This window comes from Paroedura picta, chromosome 3 (assembly GCF_049243985.1).
Source record: "Paroedura picta isolate Pp20150507F chromosome 3, Ppicta_v3.0, whole genome shotgun sequence".
NCBI classification, from domain to species: domain Eukaryota; kingdom Metazoa; phylum Chordata; class Lepidosauria; order Squamata; family Gekkonidae; genus Paroedura; species Paroedura picta.
This window is the reverse complement of record NC_135371.1, coordinates 32,531,588-32,550,134: the sequence shown is the minus strand read 5'-3', so window position 1 is coordinate 32,550,134 and position 18,547 is coordinate 32,531,588. Positions and strand designations below refer to the sequence as shown.

The 18,547-nt window shown below is 42.2% G+C and overlaps 1 protein-coding gene across 8 annotated transcripts in view; it reads right to left on the bottom strand.

Annotated features, from left to right (window-relative positions):
* ITPR1 (inositol 1,4,5-trisphosphate receptor type 1) overlaps positions 1-18,547 on the bottom strand; it is a 264,215-nt gene that overhangs the window by 212,960 nt on the left and 32,708 nt on the right. For all 8 annotated transcript variants that reach the window (XM_077325238.1, XM_077325242.1, XM_077325240.1 and 5 more), the window contains one exon: positions 6,418-6,488. In XM_077325238.1, the coding sequence (XP_077181353.1) occupies positions 6,418-6,488 (71 nt within the window). The remainder of the gene's footprint in view (positions 1-6,417; positions 6,489-18,547) is intronic.

Here is an 18,547-nt window from a genome sequence, read left to right as displayed (position 1 = left end):
AATATCAGGGCTCTTTCAGCCTCACCCACCTCACAGGGAGTCTGTTGTGGGGAGAGGAAAGGGAGGGCAATTGAAAGCCGCTTTGAGACTCCTTCAGGTAGAAAAAAGTGGCATATAAGAACTCTTCTTCTTGCTCTTCCCCTGGGCCAATTTCCCAACTGGAAAAATCCCTGTAGGATCCAGTGTTTCCTCTGCTGTAGAAATAGAACATGTGCAAATGAACAATGTGTTATGTTTTGCAGTAGGGAAGATATTGGTTCCTCAGAGCCAGTTTCAGGTAGAGAAAACATTAGAGTTTGGGGGGGGGGGGGTGAGTTTAAACTCCCTCTCATGTACTACGGGTCCCAATCCAAATTAGACCTCTGCGTACCTAGGAAGCATGAAACTTTCAGAACACATCTGTTGATACAAGCCAGGCATATCCAGGAAAAATGTATTGTGAAGTTTGTTTTTACTTAGGGCACTAACGTGCCTCCAGCCATTCCTCACCTCCTGGCTCTCTCGCTTTTGTCTGCCACCTTCTCTTGCTTCTTAGCACTCCGCACGCCTGCTTGAAATGGCGGAAGAGAGCAACACGCTTTACACGGACCTCTCCTCCGCCTGTCAGTCAAACCAGGCATCCAATCACTTTAGAGAGGCACGCTTTGTGTTTTAACTGGGGGGGGGGGTGCTTTGCCTGAACAAGGTAATGCCTATTTGTTACCCCAGGCAGTTTGCTTTAAAATAAAACCTGTCCCCGTGAGATGGGAGGCAGGTGCGAGGGCAGGAACTGGATGCGGAGATGGCGTTACTTCGGCTCCACACATTTCCTCGGTGTGTGTCTTGCTGGTTGCTCTCCTCTAGCTCATGCTACAAAGTTTGGGGGATCCACTTTATGCGATTCCCTAGCTAGCACTTTAAAATGGAGGATGTAGCTACTGGTTTGCTGCTTGCACGCTGGATGTTGGTGACGTCATGCAAAACGCCAAAAATATGGCATCTGCATAAGGTGAGCATTACACTTTTTTATTGGGTGCAGAATGGCCCTTAATTTCTACCTCACTGCTCTCCCCTATGGAGATTTAACACATACACACAGATCCTCAGTTAGTGAACAAACTGGTAGCTTTAGGCAAGTCCCGATCTCTCATTTTATTTTCACAAGAAGTTGGTGCACAGATAAAATGGGATAATCCCTTCTATGCAATGAAGAAACAAGATGTATAAAGCGAGATAAAATACTGTTTGCAGCTTATACAGCTGCCTGTATATAGAGACAGCTGTCTTCCCATAGCTCCAGTTGTGATTTAAGAAAAAAAGTGTAGAAGTTTCCATTGTATTAAAATTAAGACTTTAAATAAATACAGCCAATACTCAAAATATAATTTCTCGGGGTCTCTGAGAACCAAAGCTGCATATGTGATGTCAGTTTGTTGAGAATTAGATGTCCACAACTGTTGGCTATAATTTTGTCATATCTGCCACTTTCATTTGTGCAACCAATGACTTGCTGAGACTCTGAATTTGCAGCACAGCTCACTTCTATATCAAAACCATAAGAGAACACTGCCATGTTAGTCTTTCTACAAAGAGTTCTGAAGTGTGTGGGGGAGGGGGGGGCAAAGGGCAAAGGGTGCAGATGTTGATGCAATTTCCATTGACATACAACTTCCAGGGGGCATGACAGGGAGGCTTGGCCTGCTGACATCACTTCCAAGGTTCCTTGAAGCTTGGAAATTTATTTCATGTACTCCTCCACAGTCAAAAGGTTGGGGAAGGCTGCTCTGGACACTTTTTTGAAAGACTGCTAAAAAAAATTGGGCTGCGCTTACCTGTAACCATTGTTCATCAAGCAGCCTTCTGTGCAGGCACATGTGGAACTGTATGATTGTAGGCCAGATAAAGGACAAGCTTCCAAGCTTAAGAAGCTTTTAGGCTCTGCTCTCATCCCCTCTGTCTATAGAGGTCCCTTTTCCCACCCAAAGGATCATGGAACAGAGGCAGGGTGAGAGCCCTTAGTTCCCTTCGCCACCATGAGAACTTGGGCTGTATCAACAGGGGCATCACATCAAAATCACAAGATGTCATAGTCCCATTGAATACAGCACTGGTCAGACCACACCTGGAGTACTGTGTGCAATTCTGGAGGCCTCACTTCAAGAAGGACGTAGATAAAATTGAAAGGGTACAGAGGAGAGCGATGAAGATGATCTGGGGCCAAGGGACCAAGCCCTATGAAGATAGGTTGAGGGACTTGGGAATGTTCAGCCTGGAGAAAAGGAGGTTTAGAGGGGACATGATAGCCCTCTTTAAGTATTTGAAAGGTTGTCACTTGGAAGAGGGCAGGATGCTGTTTCTGTTGGCTGCAGAGGAAAGGACGCGCAGTAATGGGTTTAAACTTCAAGTACAACGATATAGGCTAGATATCAGGAAAAAAAATTTCACAGTCAGAGTAGTTCAGCAGTGGAATAGGCTGCCTAAGGAGGTGGTGAGCTCCCCCTCACTGGCAGTCTTCAAGCAAAGGTTGGATACACACTTTTCTTGGATGCTTTAGGATGCTTAGGGCTGATCCTGCATTGAGCAGGGGGTTGGACTAGATGGCCTGTATGGCCCCTTCCAACTCTATGATTCTATGAGAACTTATCCTCCAGCTAGTAAGACCTCTGAGACAATGGAGTTCACTTGAGGGTGACAGAACAAGGAGTCACAGCCACAACAATGAACAATGGCCTCTCTCCACCTAACCAAATATATATTAGTAGTAATAGTGATAGTAATGGCTCTGCTGCCCAGAGGAGGAAGCAGGCTTATTGCTCCATTTCTCAGCCTCATTATGGCTCCAGTCTTGCTGCTCATCACTGGCAGATTTCATGTAATTGAGATACTAACAGCAAGAGGACAAAAGAGTAGATTTATTAAGTGGAGCCAAACTAAAAAGAACAGAGAAATCATTGGCTTGTAGTTCAAGACTCGAGATCAGTCATTCTAGAGGGCTCTGTAGGCTATGAAGTACATTCTCATGTGAAACCGTTTATCTTGCTACAAGCATATTGATTTTGCTAAAAGCTGTTGTAAAACAGCCCCAAAGTTACCATGCCCCAAATCTTTCTTGACTTGCAAAACCTACTAAACTATACACAGTATTTAAAATGAAGCAGAAATGTCTTGTAAAAGTTCTCATAGCATCACTATGACCAAATACAAAGTGTTTTTTTCAATGCTCTTGTTTGTCTGCTTTAGTTATAGCCCGCCTAGTTGTTTGAGATAATAAAAATGCTCGGTGAAACTACTTGTAAACCCTAGCAAACACAACTGGGATCAGCATCAAAATACCAAACAAAGTTTAAAACTACTTACTTAAAAAGTTCAGCTCTTATGCTTTCTAAGGTTTCTGCTCTTCCAGGGATAGGCCCCCCCTTAAAAAAAAAAAAAAAGCACTGCTTAGCAGCATATGCTGCAGTGCACTCCAAATTATTCCTCAAGCAAATTTCTGAAGTAGGCTTTGTTTATATGAAAATGCATTATTAAGGTGTAAAAGCTGAAACACACAAGGCACCAAAACCAGTATCTATCAATAGCTGAAGCACTTCTCTGCAATGCGAATGGACTCCATCCTCAGTTGTAGGTGGAAGTACAGTTCTTCAGCTTAAAACCTCTTATAACATGGATTTCCACCTCCTACAACACCACTCAAGAGAACTTCTATACTTAATGGGGATCCAAGTTGGCAATTTCCATATTAACAACAGTAACTCACCCCACCCCCCACCATTGCATGAGAATCTCATAAGAAACTAAAACATTAATGTTTTAGATACAAAACCTTTTTTGCTTTTCTTTAAGAGAGGGGGAAGAGAGGAGACCCCATGTCTATCTCTTTTCCTGCATGCTTCCCCTGCAACATCAAATATAGTATCATAGAAACTTCAGTTTCACAGCTCTGGTCAGAGGAATGCTGAAGTGTAGGAGATCTGTAAAAATGAAACTTCCTTGGGCTACTGTCTAACTAAATGCTTTCTTTTGTGACTACCGCATTTTCGATACAGCTTCATGGCTTAATGGCGCACCTAAAAGATTGGCTGTATCTTCAGAGACAAAATCAGATTAGAGCACACTCTGAACCAATCCAAACCACTTCGGGGTGTAGTGCAAGTCACGCAGAATTCCTTAAAAAAGCAACTGAAGCAGCTCATAGGACGATAAAATGACTACTTTTCATTACGAATAATTCACACTCCCCAAAATCAGGTTCGTGGATACCAACTGTAACATACATGCTGCTGATGCATACCTCAGTGCAGCTTTCTGGTCATAATATTGTAGAGCTGTACTACTACACCGAACTTCCATCGAGAGAGTAATTGCTAGTCACATAGGTCAGCCCACACTGAAAAATCTTCAGGATATTACACACGGTAGCTTGCTAACATGGATACATGTCAATTTAGTTTTACTGGAGGGTGTTAAGTGGTTGCATCATGCACGAAGCAGCCATTACACCTACTTGCAGATCTGTTTGTTTGATAGTAGCCTTTGTATGGCATCTGATGAAACAGAACAAGAATGCATCCACCCACCCAGCCCCCCTTTAAATCCCTAAACACACCATAAAAAGCTATACTGATGGAACTTGAACACATTACGCCACTTTTTCAGTTCAACCACTTGTTGGTTATTTTGTATTGAGAAGGGTGAAAAAACAACCCTATTATATCACAACTGACCAATTATGTTTGTGGGATGGTTGGTGCATGAATTAGCTCTGAACTTACAGGCTCTCCCCTTCATCCTCCCCTTTCCTTATGTACCTATAGTTCCTTATGTATCTATAGCCTTCGGGGAGGGTGGTATATATAAATATAATAAATAAATAGTTGACTAGTTTGTAAAGAAAGAGCAATCAAAGCCAGACAATTTTGGAGTTGGAGTGTACACTACTCCCCTAACCTTTCCTCTTCACCTCTTTGATAATTGGGGGAGGGATGGGATTTTTAGCCGTCATGTTAGTAGATTGATGTTTTAATGGGAATTTTAATGGGGTTAGTTGTTGTGACCCGCCTCGAGCCTGTTGGGAGAGGCAAGAAATAAATATTATTATTATTATTATTATTATTATTATTATTATTATTATTATTATTATTCATATACAACAGCAAACTAAGCAAAACTGTTGAGTTCATAATGGACTCCAAGCATGCAAGTATGGGGGAGAGGAACAATGCAAGCCCTAGGGCTCATTTCATGCAGTACTGAACCACAGTTTGAGACTAGCTCTGCACTAAATCTATGTCTTATACCACAAGGACAATCATCATTGTATAACACTGTCTGGCATTACTGGTATGTGACCAAGTGATGTTTTGCCAGCACTGATGTACCAGATGTACACCTTTCTCTTCAAAGAAGTTTACACAAAACTAAATACACTCCATAACAAACTTTGTACTTTAGTTGGCATGTAAAATTATCATGGGGAGCACAGATCTATCTAGCCTATGACTCTTTCCCAAGGTGTAACCAGACAGATACTTCTGGAAAGTCACAAGCAAACAGACGGTAACCACCCGGTTTCATGCCACCTTGGATTAACACGATCATCCTCTATCCAGAAGACTTTCTACATAAACCAAGAGTAAGACTGAGGCATCAGTAAAAATCAGGATCCACTATAGACAGCCTCCCAGCAGCACGACCGATTCAATTAACATCATCTTAAAATGTGTATGTGTTCGTATATGTATTTATGGATGTATTCAGGCATACACAAGCACCAGAAGGAATAAGCAAGTTCCTTTTTCTACAATCTAAAATGCTCACCTCAGAAAAGGTAACTAAACCTTTCTGAAATGTTCTATTTCAGGAATAGAGCAGGTGAAGTAAAAAAGAAAAAAAGCCTCCATTTCTATGATGAAATGTATCATTTATATGAAATATATTTCCCAGAGAGGCTTTTGATACACTAAACGCTGTTGGGATCAAGCTAGAAGCCACATCTGGATCTGTCAGAGCTCTGCCCACCTTTTTCGGCATTTGTTTATTCAATCCTAGGAGCTATTTAAAGCTTACAATTCGCGTCAAGACACCTGGAGGAAGGGAAGTGAAACTACACAGACATCCTGTTCATCGCAGAGACTCCTAGCCGTGTGTCCTCCAGTTCAGCTTGCCTCTCATCTGTGCTCAGCTCACTTACTACAGTAATTGGAAATGGAAACGAATGTGCAATACCTTTTCAGGGAAGGCTTTTGAATTCACACCTTAAAGCTGGCTTTCCAGCCACATAAGCACCATCCTATTAAAAAACAAACCAACCATAAGCAACTAAGCAATTTGCTGATGCTATACCATCTTGTATGCACAGATGTTATTTTGTACAAGACTGACTGGAGTGGAAAGGAACGCTATATGAATGCTTAAGCTCAACAAATTAAAGGGTCTCACCTCTGAATTTCTTAGGAGGGCTGTTAAGATCACCTGCTTCTGGCTGTACAACACACCTATCGTCCACAAGTCTGGAACGGAGATAATAAAGATAAAATAAGATTACAAGAAACAACATAGACTCTTAGCAATATTAAATTTGGAACACCCAATAGAAGATAATTCTTATGTAACCCTTCATGAGAAACAAGTAAAAGTAGTAGACAGATAAAACTAGGCAATATAAGGTCCCCCCCCCCAAAAAAAAGTTTTGTTTTGGTCTTCTGACTGTAATGAGATTTCCCTGGAAATTCAGCCTTAAATTCAACTATAGGTATAAGTCCAGGTGGCTGGCAAAAATTTGAACGTTTAGTAGCAAAAAAGTGCTAAAAACTCAGAATCTACAAGATCACATTAAAATCCAAGTAGAATGTCTTCTAATGATACCTTGAGATAATTATAACATGGGATATTAGTAATGGCATGTTTGTGGTCATAACACCAGCTGGAAGCGTCAGATATCAAGAAATAAGGAGAACAGACAAATCTATATTTGCTCCAAGCTGTGAAACAGTTGCTGGAGGTTGGAGGAAGTTATAAAATTGGGAGTTCTACTATCATTGCTGTCCTGGACTATGCTGATTCACAATAGTTGTAGCAATTAAGTCCAACGATATGGCACAGAAGACAAAAAAGATAGACATTCTGATTTCAACAGTTCTTCAATGCACTTGTTTTGCAATGAGTTTTGCCATCTTGGCAAGCAAAAACGATCTCAGTTAAAGGGGTTATAAACAAAAATATTCAAGTGTTTAGCCATTGCAATATGCATCCTATATACCACTTATCTTTCTGCTGAATTCATTGTTCAGATCTTACATAGGCAGCAGGACCTCCACATCTAAAGTTTCCAGCTGCAGTCTCTATAAACGAGAAACCTGTCTGGACTGGACTGGTGATACAAGTCCATGCCATCCTCCAAACCACTGAGCCATTCTCAGCAATTGTGCCACAATAATTGTCTTCATCAAAAACAAGTACATTTAGTGGCCACAAAGAACTAGACGATCAAATGCCCCCAGGAAAAAAATTGCTTTGCTCCTCTAGTTGTAATTAGATTTCCCTGGAAATTCAGCCTTCATTCCAACCAAATGCCTAAATCCAGATAATTGGCAAAAATGTGAACTTTTAGTATAAATTCGCCTCATTATCTTCTAGGTGTATTGAAAAACTTCTTTAACTAGAACCATGAATAAACTCATAAAGACCATTCTCATTTTCTCCAACACAAGTGTCTAAGAGTGAGTAATAGCTTAATTTTTCTCCCCGCCCCCCACCTCCCCACTCCCAAGCTTGGAGCAAAACAATCCAGAGAGCAGTCCCAAGGAAGAGAAGATTCTAGGTAACCCACACTGTTGTGTTGCTTTTTATGATCTATAAGGACATTCATAACAACCTCAGCTGTACTAAGTAATAGGAAGTCTTCTCAAGACTCAGTACCATAATAGCAAGCACATGGCCGACATCTATGAAGATGAAACTCTAGTACAAAGAACCACCGAGATGAATCTACTAAGATACGACATCAGCCCTAAATATGTTTAATGAGTCTGAAGCAGTCCTACAACTTGTCGAAACCTTGACGCCTTGTGGTGTTAGAAGACTGCAGCTAGAACTGTGACGTATTGTATTTAATTTCTGTATGATGATGATGCTTGGTTATTTTATGGGTGATTTTTGTTGGAAATAGCTCTCTGTGCGATGTCTCCTGACTTGAGACTCAAATAGTAACACTCTTCACCACAGAGTTAGTGAGATAGATAGAAACACTGATCTCTCACCTTCTGATCTCACTGACCTGTGCCTAGAGGGTTATTTTCTGTCTCGTGAGTCTTTGTCCTCTTCTCCTCTATTCATCTACCTTGCAACATCATGGGGAAGAAATGCTTCAAGCATCTCTCTCCATCCAGCTATTTAGATTAGAATAGGAATCCTCACTTTACCTCTAAGTATGTAGAATTAAATTCTCTAACCCAGTGGTCCCCAACCCCCGGTTTGGAGACCGGTACTGGTCCATGGATCAGTCAGTACCGGGCCATGGCTCCTCCTCGGCTGCTGCCCTGCCACTCTGCTGCCGGCTCACCTTTGGTACTCTCCAGTGGCCACCATGGCTGGGGCTCCCTCTCGGCATGGCACTGCACAGCTGCTGCTGGCAGCGTCCCCCTTGGGCGGTAGGAAGTTAGGGGCGCCGGCTGGAAAGCAAGTGGAGCAGGGGCTCAGGCGGCAGCAACGTCTTTTGGCAAAAGACTACCCCCCCAGGCCTCAGTAAAATTGACAAGCGTTGACCAGTCCCCGGTGATAAAAAGGTTGGGGACCACTGCTCTAACCAATAGTTACTATATTAGTTAAGTACCACCTTGGTAAATGTCCCTTTGTTTGTTGTTTTCAGGACACTAAGACTTTACCACAAGCCTACCAATATTTAATGTTCTTCAATTTTAATGTTACTGGTTTTATTTATTTATATTTATATACCACCCTCCCTTCTGGCCCAGGGTAGTTTACAGAAAACATTATAGGAGTAACAGTGTACAGAATAAGTTTGGTAATTGTGTTCACAATCTTAACATCAACAATTATAACATATTATGTTCAGGTAACTACATCAACAGTCTTAACATCGTCAATATCATTAACATCATCAATCTTATATGACATAAGATGTTCAGGTAACATCTCATCCACAATCTCATTGAGTGTGCTTGTTTGGATGTGATGGCGTGATGATGTTGTCACTGGCCTTGACCAAATGCCTGGTGGAAAAGCTCTATTTTGCAGGCCCTGCAGAACTGGAATAGCTCTGACGGGGCCCGATTCTCCTCTGGAAGCTCGTTCCACCAGGTAGGTGCCAGGATAGACAATGACCTGGCTCTCGTCGAGGCCAAACGTGCTTCCCTGGGGCCAGGGATATCTAGCCAGGTGGTATTGGCTGAGAGTAGTGCTGTTTGGGGGGAGTACCTTTTAAAATGTTGCAAGCTGACACGAGCTGACAACCTAAATACAAATGTCAAAGGTAAGAGTGACTGTTGCAGATTTGACAGATGAAACAGAAAATAATTTTGAAAAAAATGATATAAATAAACTATGTTTTGATTCCCCCTACCTCATTTCCCCAAAAGTCTGCATGTTATACAAACTGCAATTATACAGACTGAGGTTCCTGATGCAGAAGAATAATTTATTACTCCTGATGGCATTTCTGTGACCTGGCATGACTTCCCAGAAGAGTGTAGCAGACACTGAATGCAACACTAGTTCTAGCACAGAGGATTCTTGACAGTGGCACTGTTGGTAAATAATGGTTTCATGCTAGATGGGACAGGGTAAGACACTGAACTAGTCCAAAACGTTTTACAAATCACACTATTCATCATGTCACTCATGATAATTGCATATCATTATATGCCAATTATCCGAGAGAGTAGTCCAGCCAGGCGCATGATGTCCATAGATAATTAAAGTGTAGGACAGTTAACTTTTCTTTACTGCAATTTACAATTCCACTTAGCAACTGACATGCTACATTTTGAAAGGCTTATAGTATATAACCAGGATCACATTGTGTGGTACAGTTCCTCCACTCAGAAAGAGTGTTAGTGCAAACAAGTCTAATACAGACCCTATTATAATACAACTTGTAGGAACTCAGTGGAGAGATCCAGGCTAATTGCTAAAATCTGGGGAAGAACTATTCAGAGTCCTGCACCCTAAAATCACACTTTCTAATAGCAGAGTCTTGCCAACCCCCAATCTACACCATGGATAACCACAGCAAGACAAACATAGCCAGGCAAAAACTGGAAGGTGGTTCCTAAAAACTAAAAGGCCTGTTGGTCATCCAAGGAAAAATATTAATTTCCACTTGACTCTCATTTTGGAAAGAAAAAAAAAAGGATAAGCCAGATAAGCACACTATACTAGAGTGCCAGACTAGAATCTGGGAGACCCAGGTTCAAATCTTATTGAGTTGGCTTGAAATATCTCCGGTGGAAAACTGAACATTTGTCTATCAGCACCTGAAAGGTGGGCAAGATAAAATGAGAGATGAATTGGTGGCTCAGGGTGGCACTGACATCACCTCCAAAAAACCCTGGAGTGAGTAAGTTACATACTTAATTATCCACCACTCCCAGCAAGCTAGCTTGTGGTGGGTTACAACATTTAAAACCCCACAATAAAATATAAACCATCCCCAGCTTAAAACCAATCTACATCTGATGACAGACTAAACTCTTCACCTCCACATCTCAACATGGATGCTGGAGGATTTGCAAAGCTCTATGGTAAACCTCTATGAGTTTTTGTGAATCCTAGAGCATCCCATGACATTGCATCATTTTTACTGGAAGTGACGTCAGTGCAACCTCCTTATTGCTTCCAGGAACTGTCAGCCATGGTTGCCAGCCCAAAAGAGAAACCCTAAGTACCTGGTTTTCTTATTTCCCAAAGAATTCTGGCTGTCTGATCTTATCACAGTATGATATTTTGGCTGTTGGCTCAGCCCAGGAACCCCCTTTACTTTCAACTTAAATGGAACTCAAGGCTTTGGAAATTCTAAATTAACAAAATACTTTATTCAAAATAGTGGGGAAAAGCCAAGTGAAATCAAAGGTCAAATTTCTAAGGTAACTCAATATAGAATTTTGAAGTAAAACAGTATATGCACAGACTTCAGTTCATATGTTTCAAGCTATTGAGAGTTTCACAAACTTTTCTCAGGGACTTAGGATCTTTTGATGAGAGGTTTTTGTACACTTTCCTTGAGTATCCACTAACTCTTTAGAATATTCACTAACTTTGACACTTCGAGGCTGGTTCACTCTATCCAGTACCCAAACCCCTTCTCTAAACACCAATAATCCTGAGTTTTGACTAACTCAAGGCAGTCTCCCAACCACACCACACCAGGGATTTCCATTCTTCAGAGCTATCTCCCTGTTTTAACTGTATAAGATCCATTCCCTTTTCTGGCCTGAATGGGAACCTCCTATTAACTACCTACTCCTCTTGACAACTTCTCCCAATTCTCTGTGTAAACTGTTCTCCGTCAGCGCTTAATCCAGAATGTATTCCTCAGCATCCAGTTCAGAAGACTTTCTCTGCTCAACTGATGCTAACCTATCAGAACTCCGAGAGCAGCCTGTCAGTCAACACTCTCTGGATCTGTGAAGAATTAACCCTTCACAATTCTTTACCTGTTTGTACAACACTTCTCAGCTTTTAACAGTGCAGTCCGTCACAGATGTAAACAGAAAAGTAAGCAATAAATGATACAGATGAGTTGCACAAATGCAAAGGCACACTACCATGGAAATCAGACATCAAAAGAGAAAAACACAGTTTTATGAGGAATCTATTTTATTACCTCACACTGCTATACTGAGTAGAGATGACAGCCTCCAGGTGGGTTCAGGGGATCCCCTGGAATTATAGTGCATCTGCAGACTAAAAAGTCTAGTTTTTCTGGAGAAAATGGCTGCTTTGGAGGGTGGACTCTATGGCATTGTACCTGTTGAGGTCTCTGTCTTTCCCAGGCTCTATCCCCAAATCTCCAGGAGTTTACTAACCTGGACCTGTAAACAGGGGTAAAATTAAATGCAAAGGATTGTCCCTCCCCAAAATGTGTATTTCACCACCCAGCACTGAACAGCTCAAACAGGGAAGAAAATCCCAATATTTTGCAGAAATCAAAAGGTAATACTTGGACTGAGGCTTGGAAGTTGTACAAAAAAAAAAAAAGATCCACTGTGTAAAGACAACATAGGTAAGTATAGATTCAGAAATACAATAAATACAGAATTACATCTGCATAGGTGATTAATATTAATATTGATCAATATTAATAGCAAATATATAAAGATGAAGCTCATCCAACAAAAATTTTAATGTACAAGTGTCTAGAGGCCTCTAGATCAGTGGTTCTCAACCTGGGGGTTGAAGGGTCACGGCAGGGCAAGCAGCTTGGCCAGAGGGGTGGCACCATCCTTGTGGGGTAGATTTAGAACATTTGTTTGTCTGTCTGGAGCAGCGGAAAAGAGCGAGATCAGCATGGTGGGACAAGAGGCAGAACTGAACTGAGAAACTCCAGGGGGAAAAAACCAATTTATATACAATCATGAACAATGGATCTTCACACCATTGGTCAGTTTCGGTTTAATTTCTGTGAAAGAACACTTGCATAATTTTATGGATGGGGGTCACCACAAGATGAGGAACTGTATTAAAGGGCCGCGGCATTAGGAAGATTGAGAACCACTGCTCTAGATAATAGTCATATCCTGATGAGTGTCTTCATAGCTTGGAATTAGCATTTACAGTAGCATTTCTACAGCTTCTTAATGTCTTTGTAGTATTACTACGTTTTGTTTGTGCTTCCAAAGCACTGAATAAAGCTTTTCTCTGTATGATACAAATTCTTAATTAGCTGTGTTGTCTTTACACAAGGGATCTTTTTTCTTTTGCATACTTGGGAGGTTGCCAACATGTCTTGTTTAACAGGGAGCTTTTCTTCAGCCTGGAGAAAAGGAGGTTGAGAGGGGACATGATAGCCCTCTTTAAGTATTTGAAAGGTTGTCACTTGGAGGAGGGCAGGATGCTGTTTCTGCTGGCTGCAGAGGAGAGGACATGCAGTAATGGCTTTAAACTTCAAGTACAACAATATAGGCTAGATATCAGGAAAAAAATTTCACAGTCAGAGTAGTTCAGCAGTAGAATAGGCTGCCTAAGGAGGTGGTGAGCTCCCCCTCACTGGCAGTCTTCAAGCAAAGGTTGGATACACACTTTTCTTGGATGCTTTAGGATGCTTAGGGCTGATCCTGTGTTGAGCAGGGGGTTGGACTAGATGGCCTGTATGGCCCCTTCCAACTCTATGATTCTATGAAACATGGCAATGCATCCCCAAAAGCTGATTTCTGTCTGCAGTTTGAATTGCTGCAGTCCTTCCTGCCACCTCCTTTAATTATTGGGATAAGCTTTGGGAGTATTCCAATCTCCAGATCCATATCTTGTTTGAACAGAGAAAATGTCCCCTTAGATAGTGGACTCTATGGCTTTATAATCCATTGAAATCCCTCCCTTCCACAAACCCACCTTCTGCAGGTTCCACCCCCAAATCTCCAGGTATTTCCCAACCTGAAGCTGGTAACCCTAATTCATGTGCATACCCCCTACATCTGTCTTAATGGATACTATCTCCAGGGGAATGGATCTCTGTTGCCTGAGAGCAGTTGTGATTCTGGGGGGATCCCTAGATCCCACCTGGAGGCTGGCACCCCTCTCAGTGGGGTACAATGCCACAAAGTCTCTCCTCCCAAGCAGCCATTTTTGCCTGGGGAGTTGTTTGTTATAGTCTGGTGATGAGCTGTAATTCCAAAGTATCTCCAGGTCCCACCTGGAGGTTGGCTGTCCCAAGGCTGGAAGTATTCCTTAAGATTCTGGAGCGACGGATTAATGCAGGTGTGTCTCACCTGGGCAAAGGACTCTGGCCAGTCCTTACAAACAACAGTTTTCTACAGCCAGTTGTATTTTCTGTGCAATGGGCTTTACTGCTAGTACAATATGAAAACTATCCCAAAGGCACACATTTTAAGGATGCATGACAACCTGAGAGGGCTACAGGGGACAGGGATAAGGGGCTGCAGCATCGAGTGTGCTGCCATGTTACTCCCAGGGAGTATATTAATGTTTCTTTTGTGTGTGACCTTACCATTGGGAGGAAAGGCAGCACAATGTTTAAGATAATGGACAGAAGATAACTGATTTTTATTTACTGATTCATTAAAATGTTTATATTTCACCTTTTTATACAAGACAGCTTACAATTCTAGTTAAAACATTCCCCAGCTAAGAGCAAAGAGAAACTAGCAAGCATCAAATTCCCACCTACTCCCCTCCTTGGAAGACGCCTGCCATGTAGTTATTAAAGCAGCAGGCTCTGGAAACAAGCCTAAGAAATCAACTGGAAAATCTGACGTGCAGCTAAACAGTTCTAAACTTTTGATGCTGACCCTTTGTTATCCGGTATCTTACTCAGAAATTCACGTGGAGAGCGAGACAGGCCGCTCATACTTGTTCTGCTATTGTAGGGAAAGGTCATGTGTATAGGGCTAGCACCCACTTGTGTTCAAGGTAGCCTCTTTGGACTGATGCCTCTTGGGCTTCAGTTGAAAATCTACATACGACCCCGAGAGGTAAGGCAATATTGCTAACCTGTAGGGGTTTCTTTCCTTCTAACTGTTAAGGAATTCCGCATTTCTAAAAATACGGACATTTTATGCAAATATGTCAGGAGCATTCTGGTGCTCATTCTCTTATTATCAAAAGGAGCAGCACAGGACAGTAGCATTATGTACATTTTAAAACAAGCTGGCAGGAGCACTGGTGTGGGGTAGTGGTTAGAACTCTGAACCAGGATCTACGCTGCTCAAGTCATCAAATCTACCTTCTGCCACCGCAGTCACTGCGGTGGCTAGGGCCTGTTGCCCTTTCTATGCCTAACCCATCCTACGGGGTAACAGCAAAGATAAAATGGGGGGGGGAGGGAATGATTTCTGCCGGCCTGAGAACAGGTGACAGGAGGAAAATATAGAAAACTATGAATAAAGCTACTGCCTGGCCTTCTATGGCAAATATAGTTGCCTCTAGGAAAGACACACAAGTGCACTAATGCTGCAGCTATATAACCCTAACTTAAACTGGGGGTGGGGAGTTTTAATTAAAGGGAAGGGAACAGTGCAGTTCTCAGCCACACAGCAGTCCTGTTTAACAAGGCCTTTGCTACACGTTGATATGCTCCACTCCACGCACGAAGACGGAAAGTGGAAGGAACCAATATTATCCAACACCAAAAGGACTGGGCTTCCACAATTAAACTGCTTGTAAAGAAGTTAGCACAATTCCACACGGCCTGCAAGGCAGAGCTCTTCCACCAGGTTTCTGGTTGGGTCCAAAGTTAACATCTATCTACCTACCTACTTATGGCACCATCTCCCCATAGAAGCTCTGTGGAAGTATCGCCTCTGTCTTAACCTATCATTGATTTAAATTATAATTTTAAAAATTAATTCTGTTTTAACTTTGTATTTTATATAATTTTGTACATCACCCTGAGCTGGCTTGCTGGGAGGGTGGTCTAAAAATTGGACAGATGGACAGACAGACAAACACAGACATAGATAAATAAATATAGAGTTTCAGTTACTACATCTTTTGTTACCCCTACAGCACGGGAGAAGGTGGATCTGCTGAAATTCCTTCTTAGGCACAATTATTCAAGGCCCTTAGGATATGGCTACCCAAAAGCATCAGCAATGGGCATAAGGGACAGGGGACTGAGATCAGAAAAGTAGAAGATCAGGAGCAAAGGAAAAGAACCATATTATTTGATTAAGCAAGGATACAGAAGGCAATGAGACAGCAAAGTCTCAAGGCTGAAAGATTTACCTTGTTCCAAAATTAGATTGCAGGCAAAGGAGAATTACTCTGGGCAAACCAATAATCAAAATAAAGATCACACAGCATGCAGAGCTCAAAAACCAATTAGACAGAATACACAACTAGCAACCAGGAACAACAGAACCCTGCATTTGGAAAAAACAGAAGTTAAGATGATGATTAAGCAACAAGCCAACACCACCCTGGAATCTTAAGCAGGATTCCACTTCAGAGAAATATTTACTTGAGTAGAATATCATTACAGCTTAAAACTATATTCCATCCACATAGTTCACCAGCTGTAACACACACAGCTCCGTGTCTGCAGGATATACCAACTGCTGGCATAATATCAGACTGAGTATAACTGACAGCAAACTTTATAAAAATGTTACTTCAAGTGCTTCAGTTTTCATCAGGTTAAACACTAAATTATGCAATCTAAAAGCTCATTTGATTATCAAAGGGTGTTTCACTGTTAATACCCTTCCTGTTTCACAAACTGGGACCTGGGACATCAAAAGCCTACAGCCCAGACTGAAGACCACAGCAGACAGAGGCAGTTTCTCAACATTAGAGTTCATAAGAAGACGGTTTCAAGGGTTGGATACCGGTTAGACGTGACTCACAGCTTCAAGTCCAAAAAAAAAAGAATCCAAAAGCAAGGTGCCTAAGATGCAGGGTAGCTTCAGATGCAAGGAAATCAGTCCAGAGAACAAGCTGCAAGGTCAGCAGCATCCACAATGCCACTCCCTTGTTGGCTGCTTTTAGACATCATGCTAAGTGCCTGCCAGCTGCCTCAGCCCTCTTCCTGCAAACACTCATCCTCCTCACTGAAGTGCAGTCAGTGCTGTGCTGCCAACCTGGCACTATGCCTTCTGTCTTGCAGCTCCCTCCTAAGCTTTTCCCAAGGTTCTGTTGACAGGGGAGGTGAACTGGCCAGCAGATTACTCTCTGTTGCCAACTCGGAGGTGAGGGGCTTTTGTACTGCTACTTGGCTGCAGATTTGTGTCTGGCTCTTCAGAGGCTGTCTCCTCCTGCAGTGTCTGTATCACTGGCTGTGGCAATGGGTCAGGTCTGCTGGCTACCTCTTCCTTGGAAGAGTCCTCTATATCACTTTGCTCTGTTGGCTGAACCACGGCTGGCTGAACCACGGCACCTACCTTCTCGCGCAACTGCCCCTATGCAGTAGCACCACAGTCAAATGACAGATCCCTGATCTTCCATGGGACCAGACCTGTAGTCCATAAGGGTTGCTGCAGGCAGTTTTCACAAGCCCACTCCTGATCAATTTGGGCAAGAATGTTGCTAGAATTCATGCATGTGCTATTCAGTTTTTCCAACAGCTTGACTACCTAGAAGTCTGAGCCAAGCTGTTTTGATGGGAACTCATGTTAACGAAGAACAATGTTAAGTACTTAAGGTCAGAGCAAAAACTTCCTAAAGGAATTTTAATAGCATACATGAAGCTATTATTGCTGCTTAATAGGGGCTTGTGTGAAGAGTTTGTGAGATGTATTTCTACAGCCTTTCTTTCACTTCCCTCTTCTTACCAGTATCCCCTTTAGCAGATAATGGTGGTGCAACTTCAAGTAACCATTTCCTTCCTCTCTCCTCTACCCCCAAGCTCTTATTCCTCCTTGAATTTCGGTTTTTGTTCTTCTCCACTGGTCTACACTTACGGTGCAGAGGGTCGCTCTCCTGTCCAACATTAGCAGAACTGTCTGCAGAAAACCATAATTTTATTTGTTGAAATACATATGCTCTGCCATCCCACTCCAGAGAGTTTGAAAGAAGTTTGCAGAAGAGTAGTTTAGAAGATTAACTCTTTTTTTCTTTTCTTTTTTTGGAAGACACAGTAGTAAGAGAAACAATCCAAAACAACTTGGCAGCAAAACCCACCAACAAAACCCACCACCAACCCTCATTTTAAGAAATCCCTTCCAATTTACCAACTATATACTATAATCCAGCCTCCTTTAAATAGTTATTACCTACATAGCCTTCTAAAAAATATTAAGATTATTAATATTATAGGTGCCTGCTTCAGGTAGACTGTTCCATATGGTCTTGGCTATCAAAACTTTTAACCAGAATTGGACACATCTTACAAGCCACCCCAACGGGACACATAACAGGAACCACTGGGAAGATTCATAAGAAGAGAGGCTACCCTCTCACTAGGAGGGGGAAAGCAGCTACTTGGAAACAAACAGGCAACCTTGGAGGTATTTTAACAAGAGGATAATGTGTTCAAATTGGCTAGTTCCAGTCAACAGCTGAGTTGCAGCATTTTGCACTAGTCCTATCTTGTTTTTCATTCTTTGAGGAGCCCAGAAGTGATGTCTGCTGGCCACACTTCCCTGCTATGCCCCCTGGAAGTGGCATCACTTCTCACACCCTCAATCTGCCTTTTGCTCCCTCCCACTGCTTTTACTACTAGTACAATGGCTTTGCCTCATGTAGGCCAGAAAAAAGGGCAGGAACTGAGAAAACAGCCTGAACCTGCCCATACCAACCCACAACCAACTCATCCCCGCTCTGATTTTTACACCCACAGCCTATCCACTGAGCCCTCCAAGAGACAGGAGGCAGTTTAAGGTGGGATTAAGCATGCAGGCACCACCCACTCCCAGTTGCAGAATCCACAAGATAATAT